General features: G+C 36.3%; 1 protein-coding gene and 1 long non-coding RNA gene across 2 annotated transcripts in view; one reads left to right on the top strand and one right to left on the bottom strand.

Annotated features, from left to right (window-relative positions):
• Nucleotides 1–14,564, top strand: part of LOC135204110 (mucin-2-like) — a 164,540-nt gene extending 149,976 nt beyond the window's left edge. The window contains 10 exon segments of the mRNA XM_064234117.1: nucleotides 1,298–1,561; nucleotides 2,239–2,351; nucleotides 3,691–3,897; nucleotides 4,837–4,986; nucleotides 6,456–6,548; nucleotides 7,033–7,188; nucleotides 8,676–8,955; nucleotides 9,852–10,115; nucleotides 10,542–10,723; nucleotides 12,150–14,564. Of these exon segments, the coding sequence (XP_064090187.1) occupies nucleotides 1,298–1,561; nucleotides 2,239–2,351; nucleotides 3,691–3,897; nucleotides 4,837–4,986; nucleotides 6,456–6,548; nucleotides 7,033–7,188; nucleotides 8,676–8,955; nucleotides 9,852–10,115; nucleotides 10,542–10,723; nucleotides 12,150–12,407 (1,967 nt within the window). The 3' untranslated portion in view covers nucleotides 12,408–14,564.
• LOC135204111 (uncharacterized) overlaps nucleotides 8,793–25,000 on the bottom strand; it is a 16,829-nt gene continuing 621 nt past the window's right edge. The window contains exons 2-3 of the long non-coding RNA XR_010312102.1: nucleotides 9,831–10,103; nucleotides 8,793–8,928 (exon numbers count right to left, since the gene is read on the bottom strand). This is a non-coding gene — a long non-coding RNA (uncharacterized LOC135204111). The remainder of the gene's footprint in view (nucleotides 8,929–9,830; nucleotides 10,104–25,000) is intronic.

The raw sequence follows: 25,000 nt of genomic DNA, 5'->3' as shown, positions 1-25,000 counted from the left end.
AAAAATAATTGATTTTTTAACTCGGTCTAATCGTGATTTGAAAACTGGAGGATTACAAAGTCTAAAATATAGTTTTAAAATTACTAGTTTTACCAAGATAGCAACCTCTTCTAAGCGAAAAAAAATCGAGATCACTGGTGTTATTGACAGCTAAATAAGATGTCAGGAAAGAAATTGGCTACAATAAAAAAATGTAACATTAGCAGCAACAGTTGAAAAGTAGTAATAAAAAATGTAGCAATTACAGCAGAAGTTGAAAAGTAGCAATAAAAAATGTAGCAATAGCAGCAACAGTTGAAATGTATCAATAAAAAATTTAGCAATAGCAGCAACAATTAAAAAGTAGCAATAGCAGAGAGAGAGAGAGAGAGAGGTAAAACATATATATATATATTATAATAGATATATATATATATATATATATCTATATATATATAATATATATATATAGTATATATTATATAGTTAAAGATTTGAAAATTTAAAAAATTTATTATGAATAAAATTACTAACTTCATTACTACTTTTCTGCTCGTTACATTTTTTGTAGTACATACATACATAATTCAATCAATCCGTCTCCCTTCCTTTTATGGGATACCTTTGAATGGAAATCCGTAATTTTTTCTCTCTCTCTCTCTCGCGGTAAAAAGAATTTAAATGATGCCCCAAGGACTGAATACCAGTGGAAGCCCAAGGAATGAGGTCAGCGTTGTGGGCAGGGGCATCCAAGGGGCATTGCCATCTTCGTTTTCACCACCAAACTTTGCCCATTATTATTATTATGGTTATTGTTTATTGTTGTTGCTGTAGTTATTTCGTTAAGGAAAAATCTAGAATAATTCCTTTCTAATCTATTATTTTAGTATTATTTTAACTCAGATGTATATAACCTTTAATAAATATTATTATAATTGTTATGCTTTGCTGTTGTTATTCGTTTTAATATAATGCTGGAAAATACTAAAATCCTATATGTCTGTTCCTTTCGGTGTTGTTCGAACCGTTTTAACGTCAAAAATACCCCCACTTTCTTAATTGCTATTTGTAAAATGTTAGTAATCATGGTATTGTGTGTGAGCTTATTCCAAGCATACATTGTAGTGTATGTTTGGTGTTGAGTAACTGCCTGTTGTAGTTTTAGGCATAACCAAGTAAATAAAATTCTAAACATAAATCTCTGTTTAGTGGCTTTCTCTCAGGCAATATAAACTAATTAAAGAATTAAAATGAGCAAATTAGAGTGTTTACCATCTCGCCACGAAGCAAAATTCACAAATTTCCCAAAATCCTGCAGGTCGACCCAAACCGCCTCCCCCACCCAGGAAAGTATCCCTAGAGACCTCCCAACCCAACGAAATCTACTCGTCTGTAGCCGACTTGGCCACGCCGAAGCTTCCTCACCCTTCAGAATCCTCCGCTGCAGAGGCGCCTTCAAGGCCCCAGAGGCCTCCGCCTCCCACGCGCACGCCCAGCAACGCAGGCCAGAGCCAGGGCAAAGCTGGGCCTCCTAGACCGGACCCGCCCAAAATTGGGAGGGACTCCGTCTACGCGAACCTTGGTGAGTTTGGTTGGCGATTGGCTTGGTGTGTTTCGTAATGTGCAGTTTTCTTATGATTTTGTTTTTCTTTGTTTTGTTATTCTTGTTGTTGAACTTATGTTGTGTATATTATTTCGGCTTAGTTTTGCAATTTAAGGATTATTATTTATAGAAATAGATGATATTTTTCTGTTCCCAATTTCTGCTTATCTGTTACATGGTCTTCTGACTTATTGCATCTAACGATGAATTACGTTTTAAAGAATATTTCAGTTCACCAGGATATATAAATTGGCACATTCTTAAATTAATGAATATACGAAAAAAAATCAACCGTACATTTGAGATACTTGATAACGCACTGAGAATAAGCAATTGAGCAATTAGAACAGTAATTAAAAAATACTCATCGTAGCATGAGTCCTCAAATGGAGAAACAAATCCACAGTTATGTATGGGTACAAATATATTTAGAAATAAAATCTAAGCGGAGAGCTTTCAGGAATCTGTTCGATTCCCGTAAAGCTCTGTTTAGATTTATTTCTAAAATATATTTTTAGCCATCATGGCTGTGGATTTGTTTCTCCAATAGAACAGTGATCAGGAAAGTTCCTCGGAACATATCAGGCGAGTTATAAAAGCCTATTATTTAGCATGCATAATGTCCTTCTATCCTTCATCGTATCCTTCATTCGTAGGGGACGTCCGTGCCCCCATCACGCCCAGGAAACCCGGGAGAAGTGCCAGCATCAGGGGCGACGAGGATCGGGAGAAACGAAGGGCGCCCCAGCCTCCACATGGCCCTCCACAGGTGAAAGATTAAATTGGGGTGTTTCCTGTTGGTTCGTTAGACTTATTCTTATTATTATTAGTATTGGAAATAACCAAAACAGTCACTTACGCAATAGAAATAAATTTCTAGCTCACATTGGCATCGAACCTTTACCTTTCATTTGAGTCATTAGTTCCATCCTGATATGAGTTAGAAACTTATTATATTATAATTATTATTATTATTGCTGGGACATCATTGGAACTGGAATATATATAAAATTTAGGCATAAAGCCAAGCGCTTGGACCTATGAGGTTATTCAGCGCTGAAAAGGAAATTGAAAATAAAAAGGTTCGAAAGGGGTAACAGGAGATAAACCTTCCTGCTGCACTGTGAAATAATTGTTATGAAAGGGTAGAAAGTAACATAGAAGAAAGAGAATACGAACGGAGGTACAGTAAAAGGGATGAATGAGGTTGCAGCTAGGGCCCGAAGGGACACTGCATAGAACCTCGAGTGCCTACAGACCACCGCTAGAGGTACACTGATGGCACTACCCTCCTACGGAGAATGTTATTGTTCTTAAAAAAGTATCTTACAGAGTTCGTCACCTCACAATACTCAATCTCAAAGAGCTAGCTCGAAGTATTTGCTTTGAAAAGGGGGGCGGGTAGAATTTTGTGAAAGGTCAAGTTAAGGAAGTCGGACAGCTAAGTGGGAAGAGAGCAGAGGAAACGGGTGAAAAGTAAAAAGGCAGAGAGGAAAGTATTGAGGGCTCCAAGACAGGACGTCGCAAGGAACCTTCATGAGTCGACCACCTTGTGTTTAAAATGGATATGAAGTACATCTCCATTTTTCTTGCCCGATGAAATGACCAGTTCATTTTATTTAGACCAAGAGAAGCCCCCAGCCCCCAATTTTGATTATGTATATGATTATAATATTACTAATTTAAGAATATTATTTCTGGCAAACATTACTTATTTAAGAATATTATTTCTGGCAAACATTTTCATGCATGTTTGTAGTTATTATATGTCATAGTAGAGAATCTAAATTGTAATACATTAAATTCATAAAAGTGGAAAGTTTATGTGATATATTAAAGTAGATTACTACCTTAAGAACAATTTCTGGCAGATATTTTTTCATTCAAAATTGGAATTAAATAACATGTGAATGCAGAAAATAACAAGTGTTGACCCTTTGATGCCATTTGTATCGGTTTTGTCATATATCAATTCATAATTTCCCTTAATGTTGAAATAAGTATCTGCTGTATATCTTTTTCACGAAAACATCATGTTTGAAAAAAAAAAAAAAAAAAAAAATTAAACCGCATCTCGACGTTTAACCTCATCATCTCTCCCGAAACAGCTGGGGCAAGAGATCGCGCAGCAGGCCGCTGCGCAGCAGCAGCGAACCATCAGGCACCAGCACCAAGACAGCACCAGCAGCAGCTGCAGCAGTATGAGCAGCACAGCTCGGTCTTCCAAAGGCCCGGCACCGCCGAGACCACAGCAGCCTCAGTACAGCAGTAACGATTACGAAACCTACGACAGAGATGCTGGCGGTGCTGCTAATGTAAGATTTCTTCGGTTGGTCTAGTCATTTATCTAGTTATTTTCTGCCCCCCTTTTTTATTACCTCTTTCTTTTGGAAACTTCACTTCGATGCTTCAGTAGTTTCATTAGGAGCTGACTAGATACGTAGATCAGAAGAGCTTGTCGTAGATGCATATACATTATAACTACTAACAAGGCTTAATTCAAGACTTATGAATTGGCTGTTATTTGAATTTCTTTCAGCTTTGGTATGAAATAAGTCAGCCTCTCAATCTTGCTAAATGACGGATCTTTTAACGGTGCAAAAGTTTCATATAAATGTCTGAAAACATTTATTCCTATATCAAGTACTCTCAGGTTGGTACTGTTTTTGAAATATTTACAGAGATAAGTTTTCCCTTTTTTCATGTTAATGCTGGTATCTATCGACCGATTTAATGGCTTAATTACAGACTATGACGTTGGTTGTAGAAGTTATATTTCATGATCATGTCATTTTGTCTTGGTAAACCCCAGACTTCGCCAATGCGTTTTGGGACTTTCGACATACTTATCAGCTCAAACCTTCATGGTTAGATATTTAGTAGTTCAGTGAACTTTCATTAGTCTTCATAGTTTCTCTGGGGGAACAGGATATTAAGTGACCAAACGGAACTTGACAACCAGCATCCACTGATATGGTACAGATACGCCAAAAATTTACAAAATGTGTCGACTGTGAATTGATATTTTAGATTCTTTGATTCGCTTCACTTATAGTATAATAAAGTGATTGTAGTGAAGTAAACTGGGACACAAACTTCCAGCTATTAAAAATGCAGACTAATCATTTTTTCATCAAGAATTTTCCATCTCGTAATCTGCACCCCTGTCACGCGAGACATAACCATTTTTATAACTGTAAACTAATCGCCAAGATTCGCCCACAATAACCGTGATACTGTAAATTCTCGAGCAGTACTACAGCAGCAGCAGCAGCCAGAACCGTTCTGCGTCCCCTGTGCTGTACGACGCCCCTCTTCTTGCTTCTGCCAGGTTGGACTCCCCTCAAGACATTCACACTTCTGATGGGTACATTATTCCGGCCCAGCTAACAATGGCTCCAAGGGTGAGAGACAGAGATGCTCGAAACGTCGAGGGAGTTGTGAATCGTTCTATTGTTGTTTAGCACTGTCCTTGCATAACCATTCCAGCAAGGATGAGAACTATGCAGTGCTCAGATGATCAGAGGGACCTGAAAGCTTGTGATAGCGGATTTTGTTTGAGGTTTAGAGGGCTCAGAAGATCATCTTTTCAGTTTAAACTAGTCCAGTTGGCAAGTTACTCTCAAGCTGAGCATCTCCTGGAATCGCGTACATTGCTCGTAATTCTACAAGAAAAAAACATATATTGTAATGCATCTTTGTGAACGTGAAATGGGTCATAATCCTGTTGAAAATGCATTTTTTGTCACTATATTATGAAGGTATTTTTGTTTAGCTTGGCCGACTTCAGTAAGTTATATGGAATTTCATATCATGATCAAGTGCACTGCATAGATTTCACACATTTCTTGTACAAATATCACTGTTGCTGGAATAATGCACATTGTTGCATGCAGTCTTTACTGTCTTAGGATGGAGATGTCAGGATGATTTCTATAAAGTTTAGACGAGTCATACTTCAAGAAAATTAGAAGAACATTGAGCACACTTTCTATTATGTACACGTTCCTGTTCTCCATATTGTCTTTTCATATCACTTTTCGTTAAATTCGATTTAGTACGATTTTTGGGGATTTTCTTATCTCTTTAGTACGATTTTTGGGGGATCTTCCTATCTCTAAATTTGTTTTCCCTTTATTTACTTATTTATTTTTGTGGCAGCTTATGTTTTTGTACCACCGTCCTTATGTTAGTTTAACTGGAGCACGAAACATTCAGTATATCCACCATATTTAGTTTATGAACTTACTTTTTGCAATGTTGCATGCTTTTCTTCTTGCATGTTAGCTGGTTTTTCCTAACTAAAGCATGCATGTTTTTAAGCAAAATAAAACAGTCTTTCTGTAATTTAGTTATATATATATATATATATATATATATATATATATATATATATATATTATATATATATATATATAATGCAGTATTATCTAGCCAGTTCCTTGTTTTATACTAATATGTAGTGGTGTGCTCCAAAAAAATATATTTTTTGGAGTATAAAACCTCGACCTTGAAGTAAACTTTAAAAATTTCAAAATAAATAAAGCGATGTACTTTTCGAGTCTATACAAATATAGAGGTGTGAATATTTACACTTTTTAAAACTCTTCGTGTGTTTGTCTTCAGTTTAGCTTTTCGATTCAGAACATTTCAGTCAAAGTTGACCCTGAAAAGTACAGCATTGTAGATATGGTATATGATTGTTTTTAAATACCTATTTAAAAAAAACCTAAATCGGTTGAAAGTAAATGATCTGCAATTAGAGAAAATACAAAATACAGGAATTATTTTTAAAAGTATAGAAATGGTCCTGTATAGTGTGGGATGTGAGATGAAATGTTTGAGGGGAGTTTGTCCTTTTCTTGGGAACCAGGTAACGCAGATTGCAGTGGGATCCACTACTTCTGTTGTGATGTCAACTTCGAGAATTGAAGAAGTGTATAAAGTCCCCCAAAATAACAGCCAGGTAGGAAACTGAACTGATGTTTAACCCATAGGAGCCTTAAACCTATTCTTTATTATATTCCAATTAAAATTAATTATTTTTTTCTACTGTAATGGGAATCACCCATTTTTGAAAAGGCAGATCGAAGGGGAAGTGCAGATGTGTTGGTTGCTGAATACATTATTTTTTGGATTGTAATGTTGAAGTATGTTGTGAATTTTAAAATTAGTGCATTTATCGAAATTAGAATTTTGAGAGGAGTATGTTGAATGACTTGCAACTTGTATATAGAAGTATGTTGAGAGTATGCAAGGTGCACATAGTAGATGCTGAAATATGTTTAGAATTTGAAAGAGACGTATGTCTAATAACTTGCAAGGTTTATACACATGTTTAAATGAGACTGATGGCAGCCTGTATATTAAAATTAATCTGCAATATCTTAAGAGAAGTTTGTCTGAATTGCTCCAAGAGGCATCATCTGACAATGAATTAATCCTTTCAGACTGTTGATGCAGCCTCTGCCCTGTCTTTACGTCAGGAGAAGACAGGTCGCCTGAGTGTACGTCGCGGATCTGCTGTAACCCACCGAACCTTGGAAGACCAATACGGCGCTGTCATTTCGGCAAATCTTGAGGCCCTCTCCAATATGCTAGACCAGGTAATAGGTGGTCACTCTTATGGACAGGCAAGCAGACTACATATTGGTCTAAAACGCTGAAAGTCTTGCGTCATTTGTAGGACAACTGGTGGTCTTAGAGAAATCTTGAGGTCCTCTTCAGTATACAAGACCAGTTATGGGTCTCCCTTATGAGATAGGCAAGCACACTGTCGGTCTCAAACACAAAGTTTTTTGCCATTTGTAAGACAACTGATGGTCTCATAAACTGAAAGATGTCTGGTCTCAGAGAAATCTTGAGGTCCTCTTCAGTACGCTAGACCAGGTAGGGCCTCCCTTATGGATAGGAAAGCAGACTGTTAGTCTGCAACAATGTAAGTCTTTTGACATCTGTAGGACAACTAATGGTCGCAAAAACTGAAAATATTAGTTTTTTGTGACATGTAAACTAATTTACTGGTCTCGGAGAAATCTTGTGGTCCTCTTCAGTATGCTAGACCAGGTCTTTCTTATGTTTAGGAGAGGAAACTGGGTCTTAGAGACTTGGAGGTATTAGGCTTGTCATGTATAGGCAAAATATTGATCTCGGAGAGTAAAAGATATCTTGTCATGTGTAGCAAGCTAACTCGTAGTTTCAGAGACTGAAATCTTGCTGCCCTCTCCAATATGCTAGACTAGATATTGGTCTTCCTCATGGGTCGGCAAACTGTTGGTCTCAGGAAAAGGCAAATTAATAGTCTCAAAGGCTGAAAGTATCATAGGTCTTTGTCATAATATACAAACTGTTGGTCACATTAGATCAAAGATATTGGTCTTTCTCATGGATATGTAACTGTAAATGGATATTAAAGTTTCTGTTCATCCTTGCTTTCAAAAGAAAAGTCCTTTATAAAAAGCTGGTTATGCCACAGTTACTGTAGCATCTAAACCTTAGAAATTCTTCTACAAAAATTATACTTGAATTACACTGTCACGGAATAAAAATGGATAACCCTAAATATATTGCCGCATAGCTTTTTTGCCATTTTAAGGAGACATGTTCATTAAAAAGTATATAATTTTAATATCACACTTGGGGGTTTATCAGCAATAATATTCAAGTTTGTTATGACCACTGGTCTTGACAGGTAATTGAAATCATTCGTATAAAGATTATTTGCCTATAAATGGCGTATTTGTTTAGTTATGTAAATTCTTATTTAACAACAAAAGTAACATTTCTGATAGGATTATGAACCTGACTTGTTTCTGACATAATGTAAGAAAGCTGACCATCAGAGCAAGTTAAATATTGCCATGCAAAGTTTCAGTTTTTTTAAGATAAAATTTTATATATGTCAAATCAAACACTCAATACTGCAAAGAATCTTTCATTAAATAGTAACCATATTCTGCCAAGGAGCAGATATTATTGTTTTTGTGAAAATAATCTTAACATATTATATTGCTATTAATGAGAGCAATATTTTGTTGTCACTTTGAACTGTCTGATTACCAGTAATAACTTCATGCCCAACCTCCCTTTCCAGTTATCCAGTAACTGCTGTCCACCTGGATATGAAGAGGTAAGCCGTCGAGTCAAGAGATGGGAGGACACTGTCATGGATGAGGACATAGTTGTCGGGGCAGGACCCCGATTGTTCTACCAAGGAGTCGCCTGTGGAAAGGACATAACGCTCATGTTGACCCCAGAGACGAAAGTGGATGCCCACCATCTCTTGACCACAATGCCCATCACAGAGTTCAAAGATCAGCTTCCCACACACTTGGTGTCGCATAAGACTATCATTAGAGGGAAAACAACACCAGGTTAGTTGATACCAATTGGATACCCCATGGATATGCAAGGGTATCCAATTGATGTTGTGGACTTCTTGTGTTTCAATGTGTAAGGGTAGCCAATACTAACAGATAATATACTGAAGCTCGTTTAATTGTGAGATAGTTAACAGAAATTGCCCCTTTGATGGCTAGGACTTTTCAAGACAAATACGTAATAGATATACCTGTTTTCACTGCAAGTAAGATGTACCTGATGAAAGCAAATCTAGTAACTGAGTGTCTGTCTGGTCTTGAAAAGGACCCCAAGCTGTGTAATTTCTGAATAGTTATTTCTGGTTCTTTGTCTTCAGATGACTATTGTCATTTATGTCATAATCATGAGTAAAATAGCTTCTATGAATAAAAAGAAAGCTTCATCACATCCTACAAACACTGATTTGGTTTGAAGGTCCTTTATATTTTGCTGACTTGTGTAATATTGAAGTGCCTTTTACTGTGCAAGAATGGATTCTCATGCAAGACTTAAAGTGGTTCTAATTGTTTTGTGCATAACTTATATTCACATTTAGGGTCTTGAAATTGGTTACATTTTATATTTATATTATGTCTCTGCCACAAGTTACTGTAGATAAATTAATACAACTTCTATATTTACAGTTCATAGACCAATCATGCTTATTATTATAATGATACAGAATCAATTTTCAATATAATCTAATGGTATTGATCACTTTGTTGGTACAATTTAGGCAAGTTAAGGGCAGGTCAAGTAAATATTCTTGGGATATTGAGTATTACCCAAAATGAAAATAATGATGATCTAGTATTTTCCAACTGTATAGATAAAATGTAGTATACGTACTATATTTTTCCATAGGGTATCAACAACAGAAATCCCTTACCTGGAAAAATTCTCATTGCAGGAACTGTATGGGTTCTACCATCCTTGAACCTTACTACCTTGAGAACACTAGCAGATGAAAGCCTTCCAGATTTGCTGAAAGCCCCACTGGAATGGGAGCGACAGACTTGTCTCTTGCTCCTGCAGTATGTCACTGCCCTGAAACAGCTTCAAGCCCAAGGCGTCGAGGAGACTTGCATAGAGTTGACCCTCGCTGCAAGAGGCAGCGACGAAGTAGGACAAGATTCTGATCCAAGGGTCATTATAGTGCCCCCTGTGGAGAGTGGTAAGGTCATGAGTGCATTCTCTTTGGAGTATTATGCATTATCTTGCTGATTTTTTTATGAAGCCCAACTTGTTGATTTTAGTGAAGTTTGTAACTTTTTCATTCTTTATTTTCTTTTAGCAGTGTGGCTAAAATAAACTGAAAATGCTCTTAGTGTAATCAATAATAATAATGTCATGATCTTTCAACTAGGTATATGCTGATCAAAACATTTTGTAAGTTATGGACCCCTAGTTTAGTCATATTTAAAGGGTAACATCCAATAATTATACATAGTATTTTAAAAATAATAGGTGGCCTTTTCTACGAACAAAATATCAAATCATACTTATCAGTATCCTACTTCACCATCTTATTCAAAACTGTATCAGTCTTTTCCTTGCTAAAGCTGACTGATTAAGGTTGAACTCTTATTCCCCTGAATAGGTATACCTCTGAAGTCATTATGTGAATGTGCTGCCATAACCACTCTCATGCTCATGGGAGTAGAACCTCCAGAAAGTGTTAGGGATTGGGATTTATCCATCCCAGCTCCAGTGCCTTCACAACGAGCTTTCAAATGCCTTCTGCAGTTGCTTAATGAAGAGAAAGCAGGGTCACTGACAAAGGTTTGTTTGACAAAGTTTTTGTTTGCTTACTATAGTTCCTACATAATGTACCACTGTTTTTGTTCAGTTAGTTTTTTTTTTTTAAAGAAAGGTACTGAAAGCTCTTTTCTGTTAAAATTTCTAGGTTTTGCATTTGATATCATTCTCAGTGAAATTTATCTTGTTAACTGCAATACAGATGGTAAATGGATATCATTCTCAGTGAAATTTAACTGTTAACTGCAATATAGAAAGTAATTACTTCATTCCTATAGTTTATACTAATGACCATGCTCAGTTGACAAGTACCAGTTTCATTTACATTTTCTGTTCTACAGCTGTAGAGCCTTGAATCCTTTTCACCATGGGCTTTTCCTAACCTCTCATATAGCAGATCTCATCTTCCTTTTGTAGAACTTAAATGTACTAGCATTTTTGTAAAGTAGACTCCAATCAAAGGACCAAATTGAAGGATTTTTTCTTAAACAGGCAAAATTACAGTAGCATCAAATTGCCTTACTTTGTACATATTACTGTTCAACTAGGCAATCTCTTGCTGAATGTATCCAATTTTCCCGTTCAAAACTTTGTTTTTGAAAGTATTTATGGTTTGTGATTATTTAGTCATACTCAGAAATTGGTCAATGAATAAAAATTCATCTTTTGTGGGACAGAATGATGTTGAAGATATCGTATCCATTTTCAAGTTTAGATGTATCCTGTAGGAGCTATTGTCTGCTTCTTAAATTGTGTCTAGAATTTTGGTAGTAAAGAAAATCATATCTAAAATTTTGCTTGGAACTAAATATTCATTCCTGATCTGCTGAAAAGAAGTCCAACCTATTATGCACATGTTTGTTGGTGAAATTTATCTTAGTAAGGCTATTGACTTTGCCATGCAGAGCATTGTCCACTATTAAACAATTTTTAAATGCTGAGATGAAGTTTTAAGCTATCATTTTCAAATGGTGTTTTAAGTTACTGAGTCAAATTTTACAAGTCAAATGTATAGTGGGAGGAATATTGTTTAGTCCATAAATATGAATATCAAAGAGTTTTGTTAGGAGTAAAGTAGTCATCCTTGGTCTAGTGAATTCTGCTGTTTTGTTGTTAAATTCTCTAGAATTCTTGCTAGGAATTATATACTGTTTATCTCTGATAGGCTGGAAAAAAGTCTGCTTTATTATATATTTTTCTTTTTAAATGTATCACAAGGATCAAGTCAGGAATTCAACAGTTATCCCTATTTGAAATGTTTCAATTTTTTTATATCTAAGTTTGCATGTCAGATGTGCCCTAAAAATATATACTATAATATTGTCAGGAAAAAGTCAGGCCTAGAATTCCTACTAGGAATTAGCTGTTCAACCATGATCTGCTGAAATAGAATCTAATTTATTCAACCATGATCTGCTGCAATGGAGTCTTAAACCAATTTTTTTTTTAGGTCAAATGTATCCTAGAGGTGCTGTTATTTGGTCCTGACAACTCTGGAAATGAGAGCAAGACACCAGAAGAAGTCGAAGCTGCATTAGAGCGGTGGTTGGACCTTGAGAGAGCCACCGTTCTCCACACGCTTATTCGTGGCCCTCTCCAGTCCTTTGTCCTGACGAAGTATCATTTGCTCTTCCTGGTGAGGACAACACCCAGAGTCCTTAGGGAAACCATGAAGCTCTTTGAGGAAAAGGAAGAAACCAGCTTATGAGAATTAAGGAACAATAATTCTTGAAAGTTTTGAATTGGAAATATCAGTTGGTGTGTATCGTCCCAGTGATCACTACACTGTACAAATGAAAACCCAAACTCTTGCAGAATAGAATGAAATGCAATGGTGATTTCATTAACTGTGGTGAATAAATCTTGTGTAAAAGCGCTGCTTTGTTTCTCAAAGCTTGGTGCCCATTGTGATTGAGATTTTTCTTTCATTAGTGAGAAACGCACTGAAGTGACAACCTCCCATATTTTTTTTCAACTTGACGTCTGGAGGTTTGATTGACGAACTATTGTTGGTCGTTTTCAATTTTGCTTAATTATTTTTAATTATTCTTCGTTTACAGATGGATGTACTTATCGTATGATATACTGAAATCGTCTTTCTTGCTGACTTCTGTCCTTTCTCATATTTATTTAGATAAGAAAATCATCTTCAGTTTCCTTGTATACATTAATGTTAAAGGAAGAAAAGCTCTAAAATTTAAATACTATAATTGGCCTTCCTATTTTTCAATTTATTACTGATCCATTGTAAATACATTAATGAGAGTTGTGAGGTTAATTTCTAATAGTGAATTATTGTTTGCTAACAATCTTAAAGTCTGTAAATAATGAATATATCAACCAGTTTATGAGTGTACATGTGCTACAAACTAACCCTGGAACTTGTGATAATTGGTGCTCTCAGAATGTCTGCAACTGTCTGATTGTAATTCCTTTTCAATGAACATATGTATTGTAGTGCATAAATAACTTGTCTTTTAGGCTGTAATGAAAAAATCTATTGTACTTACTTTGAAACCTTCTGGTCCAGTAGCAGAAATTATTTTGAAGCATAATACAGTTAAATTGTAGTATTTCATCAGGCACAGTATTTTGTGAAGGCAAGTCTATACTAATCTACAAATACAGAGTACAGTTATAAAACAATGTGTATTCAAAGGGGTACTTGATTCTAAGTTTTTTGTATCCAGAAAAATATCGCAACTGGATATTCAAGTTTCTGAAATATTCTAAACATAGGTAAGAGCTCTCTACTATATTGTTAAAAAATTCACCCATGCATAATAACATAATAGTTTCACGGTACCCTTTTCGTGTAAGATAAAGTAATCCCAATTACAAAATTTGCTCTGGATAATAAATGAAATGATAATGCTTGCATTTGATACACAAACAAAATAATTTAAAAATATGTATAAATCTGGTTCCAGAAATAATAAACCACCATTTTATTTTATGTATATAATTAGTGTGCTAATGAATTTCATTGAATGTGAAGCAGACAGCAATTTAATTCCATTTTTAACTCCACTTTCTGTTGTAAGGGTATTTTGAATATTTTGGCCCAACATGTTAAACCTGTGATTAGTTTTTAGTTTGAAAGGCAGACTTTACTCAGAAGTTATTTAGTTTAAGCTGATAAGAACAAAACTGAATCATTCAAACAATCCTTGAAAGGAAACCTCAGTTTGATATTTTTGCGATTCATTTTGCTATTTATTTACTTTGATGAATTTAACTTGATTTACTCATTCTTACAATAGATTTCTTTAACTAATATGTAACATTTTTGTACTCTATTTTTCATTTTTTTTTTTTTTTTTAGGAACAACACAGAGAAAGGTTTTTACATCGGGACCCCCAGTCCAATTTCATATTAATTTTTCAAGAGAAATTACCTTCAGAAGTTTATATTAAAAGTATTAAAGGCTGTTACATATGCCTTGTCTTTAAAAAATGCTCAACAACCAGTAATGTCCCTCTTATGTGACTGGATGTTACATAAAACTGATTACTTTTACCTTAAAAAAGTTTTCATTTACAGTATTCTTTCTTACAACTGTACTCATTTTCTCAGAAAGTACACTTTTATACTTTTTTACCCTGTGACAAATGTAATTTATGAATCTGTTTGTACATATTGTAGATGAATTGTACTTTTTATATAAATATATATACAGTACTGTACATTGTAAATAATTATATTTTCTAAATTCTGATGATACAATATAGATTTTCTTTTGGCAATAGGGCTTTTAAACTCGATGACTTTGCCATGCCTGAAGTGCTTTCTGGTAAAGAGATGCAACAATATAAGGAAATTAACATTGTATTTTGAATAATTATACTGTTGGTTACAGGAACATCAGTGTATCATTATCCTTTATTTGAGGCTATGCATGTTTGCACTGAAGTAGTTTTTCTCAAGACTTGTAAGCTTTGTGAATGCTCTGATAGAATGGTGCTAGTTTTCTGATATCTACCAAAAATCTATGATGCCTGCCTGAGGATCTGAAGGCAATCAGTTTCATTTAAACGATTCTACTTTAGTGCATTTGATGTACCTGATTCAATGTCTTTAAGCTTAATCTTAATTTTTCACATTCTTTTCCCTATATGGCAATGACTTCCAAGCCATGCTCTTTGTAAAAATATAAGTTGGTATCCCAATGGACCGACTATCCAGACCACACTGAATCCATCAAGTTTGTAAACAAGATAGATTTAATGTGCCAACCTATTCAGATACAGTAAATTCATACAAAGCCAGAAAACTTCAGAACGAACACATAGCATTGTATTAAGAATAACAAATCTTCACGCATTCACAATCAAGATGGAATAACACAAGGTGTGCCTCTCTCAGTGACGTCACTGGAGCACATCGACTGGGCGATGCACTTGTCACTCCGTCAGTTACAGTTCACGATTATGGGTGTGTATTCCATATTTGGGTGCACTAATAGTTCCAGACAGAAAGGGTTTTGTTTTCACAGGTTCCCTAAAGACCCCAAGGTGTCCAAAGTATGGATTAATGCATGTAAAAGAAGTGATAACATTAATGTTAAGGGTGCCAGGATTTGTTCTGTCCATTTCCGGACAGAAGATTACGAAAGAAATCTTCAACATGAACTGCTACTACAACTTTACCTGAGAAGTTATCACAGATTAAAGAAAACCGCAGTTCCCTCATTAAATCTACCTGTTAAGGACGTCAAGTCAGGTATGGTTTAACAATTTGTTTACAATCTCATTAGTGCAATAATTAGTGACATATCTTCGGTTGATAAGTAGCCTGGACTAAATTTCTCAAATGAAGTACAAAATTAGAATAGGCCTAGCATATCTAATGAATGAAGAAATTATCGGATTAAGGCTATCCAATTTGTTTTCTTTTATATTTTCATTTTATGAAAGTAAAGTTGTTCCAACAGGTGATTAGACCTATGCGTAGTGACGTACTTCTGAGTACGTCTTCCTTTGCAGACAAGAATTAGGCCTAGATCTTTTATTTCTTAAGAATCTGAGTAAAGACTGACTTCGAGTGTAGACTGAGGAATTTCTTGTTAGGTAAGTACAACATTTTAAGCAATCACGGTCATAATGTCGCTCCCAATGATGATAACATGCCATGTATGAGTAATACTAGTGTTATGGAACCAGGTAAGTCTTGGGTTTCCAAAACTCCTGAAGAAAGTGACTCCAGTCATGTTGACGTAGACTCTGAATTATGTATCTCTGCTCATCTCTTGATGAGAATTCCTCAGGTAGGTCTACCTAATGAGCTGGAGGAAGAGGATTTTGTAGATCTTAGAGTAGAGTCTGAAAATGGTATAGAAATTGAAGCCTTGAATTATCTTGGAGGTTATATAGCTCATGAGTACAAAAATACATATCCTTCTTTAGGATTCCCAGAAATTGAAGCCCTAAACAACGACTGGATCTCCAAAGTGAGGAGGAAAGTGTTGTTTAGGCCCAGTCCTCAATTTGTCAGTAATTGAAAGGAGATGGAATAACTATTTAAATCTTTTCACGGGGAACAGTTGAAACAAGGCGTTGATGGGATTACGAAATTAGTTAATATTTTCAGGGAATTAAACATTGATGCACCAGAGGAAGTAATGAAGTTTTTTATTAGGTGCAGAATACATTTTAGGGTGAAGATATTAAATGCTGAAAGGAAGTCAGAATTTCTTAAAAAAAGGTGTAAACAAAATATAAAAAATTCTTCAGTAAATTTTGGTAAATAAAAGAACAATACGCTAATTCAATAAAAGTCTGGCAAGTTTTTTTCTTTTTTCATATTCATTCACCCTCGTTACTTTCGTTATTTGTATTCCAGCAAGATTATATTCTGTATGGTAAGGACTTAGATATCTTGATATAACTGTGTTTTAAGTGATAGAGAGAGAGAGAGAGAGTGTGTATATTTTCCTGTATGGAAATTGTGAACACCAGCATAGCAACAAATTACTGTCAAAACATAATCATTAAGTGCACTGCCCAGACGACGCGCACCTGTGACGTCACAGTGCGTGAACTGAGCGACCGACGATCTCACCTTATGTTTTTCTATCTTGTTTACAATCTTTGTAAGTACTGTAGTCTGTACTGTTTACAGAGCAGTTGAATGTTGACTTTGTACATAGTGATGTATAGGAGATAAAAATGCACTAAATGTTGGGATACAGTTCATAAATAGCCTACTACTTGAAATGGCACCCTATGGTACACATACAGCTAAGGAAGAATGGTATAACACTGTACTGCATATCACAATACTGGAAACCTGTTGCAAAAAAAATCATAACAGCCCCAGTAATTAGATGCATAAGCACTCCCAACACTACAAGTCAATACTACAGATACAGATCTGACCCAAGATAACTATAATTTGGTCCTAAACCAGTCTCAGTCTTAATAGCATATTCACTATGAAATATTTTGGCTAGAGGACCAAGCACGTAAGTATATTTTATCAGCCTACATACTGTACATTAATCAGTATCAGTTATAAAATACTGTATTCTCTACTGCTATAGTTTGATCTTAAGATCAGAAGTATGGGAAATGAAAAATGCGTATGAAATGTTCAGCAAACGGAATTCTCTAAATGTAAAAACAAAACCAAAACAGAACAAAATGATGGGATCAAACAAAAAATAAAAAGTTACAAAATGAAAAAAAAAATTGAGTAAACAAATACATACACACACAATAAACATAAGTACTACGTGTATATATATATATATTATATATATATATATAGTATATATATATATATCATATATATCATCATATATTATATATATATATATATATATATATATATATATATATATATATAATATATATATATGCTTTTATCTAGAGTCTAGACTTCCGTAAGAGTCCTTTCAACGAAGAGATATTGTTTGGACAGCAATCCCAAAGCTGGAAAGCGATTAGGACATAAATATATAAACATTTACTTATTATCATTATCATCATCGAAAGAATTTAAGTATTCTGTAAAGTCTTCAGACGATGATTAATTATTTTCTGTCACCTCCGGTTATGGACTTTTTCGGAGTGAGGCCCTCACTGGGTAGCATAGTATAGGTCAATGAACTATGGCTGTGACGGTTGTCTAGTTTTTGTCCGTCGTCGTTTCTTGCGTATAAAGATCCGAAAATAGATATTTGAATATGCGTCCCGAGTGGAAATTACAGCTGAGTAGTGGCTCTGAAAAAATGGAATATGCGCCAAGTTACTTTCTTTCTCGAAATGACCCCCTCCCCACTTTTTTTTCTTTTTTGTTCACTGGGAGCGGGATGTGTGCTACAAGAAAGCAGATAAACCATGGTTTATCAGAATATCAGAACAAAAATCGTATTCATCTTTGTAATGAGAGTATCTTGTTAATTTAATGTTATTTTAATTTGAGCAAGACGAGTTGGTTAATATACCACAACCTGTTGTTTGTGAATGAACCTCGACATCAGATTGAAAACGCATTTTTTTTTTTTTTTTTTTGTAAATTCCGTTTTTAATCAACTTAGGGCCCCGAAACCTAAACTATTCGAACGAAAAGGAAAAAGAAGCAATTGGCAGATTAGTAGCGGAGAGAAACAAACATACGTTTGACATCTGTCCAAAACGTAGATTTTTAAGTTTCCTGTCTAACCTTCAATCTTGCGTGTTCACCTACTACGACTTCTTCTTCTTCCCAGCTTGTTCCATTTTTATATGGGGTCGCCGTTTCGGATGAGCCGTTTCCATCTATTTCTATCTTGTGCTTCTGCTCATCAATTCCCTTCTCATTTAAATCTCCTCTCACACAGTCCTTCCATCTCTTTCTTTGGCTTTCCCTCTTTTTCTTCTTCCTTGCACCCTCCCCACCCCCATAGTATGTCTCCCAGCGTGGTCCTCATCTCTCCTCAACAGGTGTCCATACCATCTCAGCCTCCCCTCCTGCACTTTCTTTGATACTTCCACCACCTAGTTGACCCCCTTATGTAGTCATTTCTGATCCTATCCACTCTTGTTACCCCAGACATCCACCTAAGCATTCTCATTTCTGCCACATCCATCTTCTTCTGCTCTGCTTTTCTCATGCTTGCTGTTTCCGTACCATACAGCCATTGTGTTCCTTAACCAACCGTCTTGTGAAATTTTCCTTTTTAACCTCTAAGGTCGGCACTCTTTTGTCACAAAGCAACCTCCCGAGGCGCTCCTCCAGTTGTTCCAGCCTGCCTGTACCCGATGTTTTACCTTCTTCTTCCATACTTCCTTCCAGCGTTAACAAAAGATCCCAAATACTTAAACTTATCAACTCTCCTTATTTGCTCTCCACCAAGCTGAATACTTTCTCTATCATCCCCCTCATTGGTGGTGGACACATATATTCTGTTTTGGATCTACTTATTCTCATTCCTCTGTCCTCCAGTACTTGTCTCCATCTCTCAATTTCACTTCCAGATCTTCCCTGCTTCTCTGCACACAGAACAATATCATCCGCATACAATATGTCCATGGTACTGTCTCCTTACTTCCTCTATTATAACATCCCATCACTATGTTAAAGATAAATGGGCTCAGAGCCGACCCCTTGGTGTAATCCTACTCTCACCTCAAAACCTTCTGTCTCCCCAACACTGCTCCTCACTCTGGTAAATACATTCCGGTACATCTCTTGTATCAATCGCACATACTTCTCTGGCACCATCTTCTCCCTCAGGCTCCTCCATACCTCTTGTCTCGGACTCGGTCATAAGCCTTTTCAAGGTCAATGAATACCATATGTAGGTCCCTTTGTCTTTCCCCGAATTTCTCATTATTTGCCTCAGACAAAATATACCATCTGTTGTTTCCCCTTCCCTTCATAAATCCCATCTGCTCCTTACCTATTTGTACTTCTTCTCTCAGTCTAGCATCTATCATCCTTTCCAGTATCTTCAAAGTGTGGGGACATCAATTTAATGCCCCTATAATTACCAACACTCTTGGACATCGCCTTTCCCTTTAAAAATTGTATCAATTATACTCCACGCCACTCATTTGGTATCTTTTCCTGTTCAAGGATCTTTATCATAAGATCGTACAGTATATCCACTCCTTCATCTCCTAATGCTTTCCATGCCTCCACTGGGATCATGTCTGGTCCGGTTGCCTTCCCATTCTTCATCTTCTTCAGTGCATTTAGTACCTCGTAACCCCCCCCCCCCCCCCCCCCCTTCTCTCCCCTCTCTCTCCTTTCTCTCTCTCTCGCTCTCTCTCTCTCTCTCTCTCTCCTATCCCGTCTCTTGTTTGACTGTTTTTTTTTTTTTTTTATTATTATTGTTTTTCCGCCCTGCCACTGATGAACGTCATAGATAAACAGAAAGACAAGCTACAGCATTTCCCTTCGTGCAATCGCGTTTTAAAGTAAATTAAGACCCAAAATCTGATAATCCGACGATTGACAGATGGGCAATAAGAAAACTATTGGCCCCATTGTCTTACAACATCGTAATTTAGGACTACGCCTTGGCGTATTTCTGGTGCTGATTAAATGTTAAGTTCGGCAATTTTTTTTTTCTAAACCTTTAACATTAATTTTACCCTAAACCTTTATAAGTTAGTTTTCATCTTAGGCTTAGCTCTTCCTACTACATATCAGCTTTCATCATTACCAATTTGAGGTAAAATCATCACACCACAGAAAATCATGCCCCCTGGAAATATGCCTCCAAACATTAAATTTTAACAATTTATTTGGATCATATATTGTCTACGTTGATAATATTATGCTGCTTTTCGTACGAGAGAAAGGGAAATGCGCACTTTCAAGTTGATAATCTTTTGCTGTGCTTGGTACGAGAGAAGGGGCAATGGCCGTAATGCCCTCTTATAGGTACAACGCCTATGCTATTTTTACCTCATCACCAATCGTGCCCACTCATAACATCTAACACTGTCAAAAATGGAAAGAGCTACGGTTATGTTGTTTTCTGGATTGTCAATAAATTCCTGAAGGTGAGAAAAGGTAAAAACGTACCTCCAAAAATTGTTCGAAAGGCGGTGCTCCGTATAGCATCGCCGCGAACACTAAAAATTACGAGAGTATGTTTCTTGCGAATGGGTGGGGTTTTGTAAAGGTAGAGATGGGCTAGGTTTGGTAAAGGCGAAGAAAGGGGCTGGGCATGAGCCGCCTGACCTCGTCAGGAGAGAGTCCTTGGGGGTTTAGTGGAGATAAGTTGGTGTTCTGTTGTTTCATAGGTTTTATCTTAGGGGTTTAAGTTTGTTTTGAAACTAGTGCTTTGTGCTGAAGTTTAAAAGGTGAAGGACGGGGAAGGTTGGGAGGTACTCAAGTCTAGCTACCTAGCTAATACCTAATGGGATGGTTAGTTTTTGGTTATGCATTTTTCTTGTTATTTTGAACGGTAATTGAACTACAAGCTAGCTAGGCAGGTTTGGTTAGGAAGGCAAAGGAAGACAACTACCTAAATCTCAATTGATACCAGTGATTAGACTACCCGAGCCCCTTTAAGGACGATGTAATCTCTTAGTTAAAAGAGCTAAGTTTAGTCGCTAGGCTACAGAAAAGGAAGGAGGTGGCTGCATTGTTTTTGCAAGGTGATGCATTGACTTTGTATTAGGGAATGAAAGATGACCAAAGTGACAGTGACTACCTATTATAGGTAACCAGTAAGGTTGTCATTTGTGAATGGTATGCCTAGGCAAGTCGATGCATCGCTTCAGCAGCTAGCCTACCAGAAATAAGAGGAATGGCAATGAGTAAAATTATTAGCTACCTAGGTAATAGGCTAGAGCGCGATTATTGACTTCTAATACATTCAGTGTTGTTGTTGGTGTTCGTACATCTAGCGATCTAGGTCAAAGTCTGTTGAGGGTAAAGCAATAGTTGGGGGGCCGGGTGCCGGGAGGCAATTGAGTTCATTAGGAAATGACTTGGTGAATTCAGGGGTAGGTGTTAGTATGGGTGTGGTGGCCCACATGTGCTGCGTTTACTGTAAGGACCAAAAACCAGTTGTGTGCTTTCGATGTAATGAGGTGGGTCATATTTCAACTCAATGTGATTCGGGAAATGAGAAATGGGTGGGTAATTCTGACTGGTGCGCCAACAGCTTCCCCTTAGAGGTGTAAGGTCGCCCCATTCGAGGTTACCATTTGTTAAATTGGAGGTGATTGGGTAGTCTCTGGTGGGCTTGGTGGACACATGTTGTTTTACTACAGTTCTTGGTTCATAGCTATTTAGTGAATAAATTAATGGGGGAAGGGTTTTAACTGCCTTTGATGGGAGAGAGATCTTATGTAAAGGTGAAATGTGTGTAAAATTGAATATTGATGATGTTGCAATTACTGTAACTGCTTTAGTGGTTAAGAAACTAATTGACAATATTGATTTAATTTTGGGCATGAATGCAATCAATGTGTTAGGTGTTACAGTGGCTGAGGGCAAAGTTATGTTTGTAAGGCAAGATGTTCAGTGGTAAGTGATAACTCTTGAGTGTGGTGCAATGACTAATGCATGAGGTAATTCCAGTTTTATTACAATTGAGATTTTATGGCGAGATATGATGGGAGTCTTTGGACAGTAGAGTGGTTTTTCAATGAGGGAATAAGGTAGAGTTGATGAATAAGATATTGTTATGATAAAGGATGGGATGAGGAGTTTGAAGGAAGTAGATAGATGGTGAACAACCAACTAAAAATAAAATTAGACCAGTGCTGGACTTTAGAGAGCTGAACAAATTTGTAGAGTGTCATACTGGGGATGATGCTATTGATATGTATGGCGATACCTCAATGGAACGGCATAGAGTGCTAAGTAACAGAGCTATTGTAGATCTGAAATCAGCATATCTGCAAATTAGTGGCCAAGAAGCTGTGGTGTCATCAACTCGTAAATTATAAAGGGTGGACTTAATGTTTAACAAGGTTGGGATTTGGGTTGAATTCTGCTCCTTGAATTATGGGAAAATTTTTAAGACTGTTTTGGGGGGGAGTAAGGACATAAAAGACCCTACTAGTTTTCACATCAATGACATTTTGGTTGAGGAAACTCATGTGCCAGCTTCTGAGTTGGTCAAATAGTACTTGAAACTGAAAGGATTGATTACGTACCAGTCAACATAGACCCCCACAGATGCTCTGTGAAATCAATCCCCATGTTCATAAAGATGACTTAATGTTTGGGTAGATCATTTTAGGATAGCAGACCGTTGAATTGCTGGCACATCACATAACAGTCTAGGATCCTTTTAATTACTTGACGCATGTGGGGAATCCAAAACCCACTTGTACAAATTGATTTAAAGTTTTCTGAAGATCAAGGTGTTCACATTTCTTGTGGTATTATTCCACAATCAACTCTGTCAATCTGTAACTCTTAGCAAGTAGGATGAGATTACCACATCATAATCATATTTTAAGGTCTAACCAATGCTACCCTTGGAATATATTAGTATAATACCATTGTTATCTAGTAAATCTAAGTTGTTGACTAGCATGGAAACGTCACTAGGGTTTTCGCTATCTGGGTTCTGAAGATAGACTAATTCAGAAGCAAAACATTACTTTGCATTTCCTTGATCCAGTACAGGCTAATTCAGAAGCAAAACAATTACTTTGCATTTCTTTGATCCAGTATAACTTTGCATTATGAACACTGAAATATCTTTGATGCAACTGTATGTGAATTTACTTTTCGTAGAAAGTCTGTGAGAAGCCACTGTACCAGTCTGAAAATCTACTGCAAGTGTATCATTCTGAAACTTAATTGAGGTGAATGAGTTCAGAACTATTGGAAGACATTTGAGAGCTAAAAAAAAAAAAAAAAAACTCTCTAAAGGCTTTGACAAAAGTTATATGACACTTGAGAAACTCTAACTCAAGCAAAAATCATTATTCATGACAAAATTAATAGGGCGAATGCTGAATGAGTAGCTAGGCTAATTGAAATGAATGTTGAAGGAGTAGCTAGGCAAGGCTAATTGAAGTGACGAATCTTGAATGTGTAGCTAGGCAAGGCTAATTGAAATAAATGTTGAATGAGTAGCTATAGGCTAGGCTAGGCTAACTGAAATGCTGAATGAGTTGATAGGCTAGGCTAATTGAAATGACAAATGTTGAATGAGTAGGTAGGCAAGGTTAATTGAAATGAATGTTGAATGAGTAGCTAGGCTAGGCTAATTGAAATGTCGAATGCTGAAAGAATAACTAGGCTAGGTTAATTGAAATGGTGAGGAATTTGAGTTTGAATGCTACACGTCGCAAAAGTACGAAAATTCTCGTTAAGTATAATTCCTTTTTTATTTGAATTGTTGTTAAGAGACATCTAATTTTGAGACGGAAGAAAGTATCAGGTTAACTGAAGATTTACAAATTCTCGGAGCATCGTGCTTGAAGCTTCTGGAAATTACAAAGAATCAAAGGTTCGTGGTTTACAGAAATTGTTGGAAGAACCTCACTAATACTATTCTTTCCTATTTTCAGAGTATAGCTTAAGCACATGTTCCTGAGAATTCCTAATTCTTCAATTAAACTGTTGCTTTCTCCTGTCGCAAAATTAGATGTCTTTTAACCCCAATTCAAATAAAAAGTAATTATACAAAAGAATAGAGGGGGCCTAGGCCTACGGTCCAGTCGGTGGCGAAGGTAATGCAACAGTGGCCCTTTAAAATGTGATGCATCTTTCCTAACCCCAATTCAAATAAATATTAGTCACATATGACGTGATTCCTACGGTATGTTCATACAGAGATGAATGTGAAAGAAAGACAATGACAAATATGCAATATTCGGACTAGAAAGGAATTATGAGGCTGTTCTGTGGAACTTTTCTTGTGTATAGGTCGTAAGGTATAAATTGCTGATTATATTGTGCACTCAAGTCTTTTGGCATATGTATTTAAGACCGCCTCATATATTTTATAGGATGATTTCGTGATATATTCTGCCACTCGGGAAAATAACATTTGCAGCTCGGTTCAGCCGAAGTTAGCTCTGAATCCAAATGTCAAGTTGGATGACGGCGGCTAGCTTCTTTTACTGGTTTTAAGTTTACGTTTACCAGTATTTCTTAATAGTACTTAGTTTCCACATGATTGTTGATAAAGTTTATCTGCTGTATCTTAAAAGTCAAAGTTTATTGTCTACATTCACTAACATGGAATCAAGCCAACCAGCTGCCGACATCATTAGTAGTGTTACCATGACAGAATGCTTCCTGAAGGCAATATACAGAACCAGAACAGGGTATCGTTAATCTAGCCCACTTAACTGTTCTCTAACATAAATTCGAAATTACGAACAAAA

Source organism: Macrobrachium nipponense, chromosome 44 (assembly GCF_015104395.2).
Source record: "Macrobrachium nipponense isolate FS-2020 chromosome 44, ASM1510439v2, whole genome shotgun sequence".
Taxonomy (NCBI): Eukaryota; Metazoa; Arthropoda; class Malacostraca; order Decapoda; family Palaemonidae; genus Macrobrachium; species Macrobrachium nipponense.
Note: the sequence above shows the minus strand (reverse complement) of the source record. Positions and strands in the feature narration are given on the sequence as shown.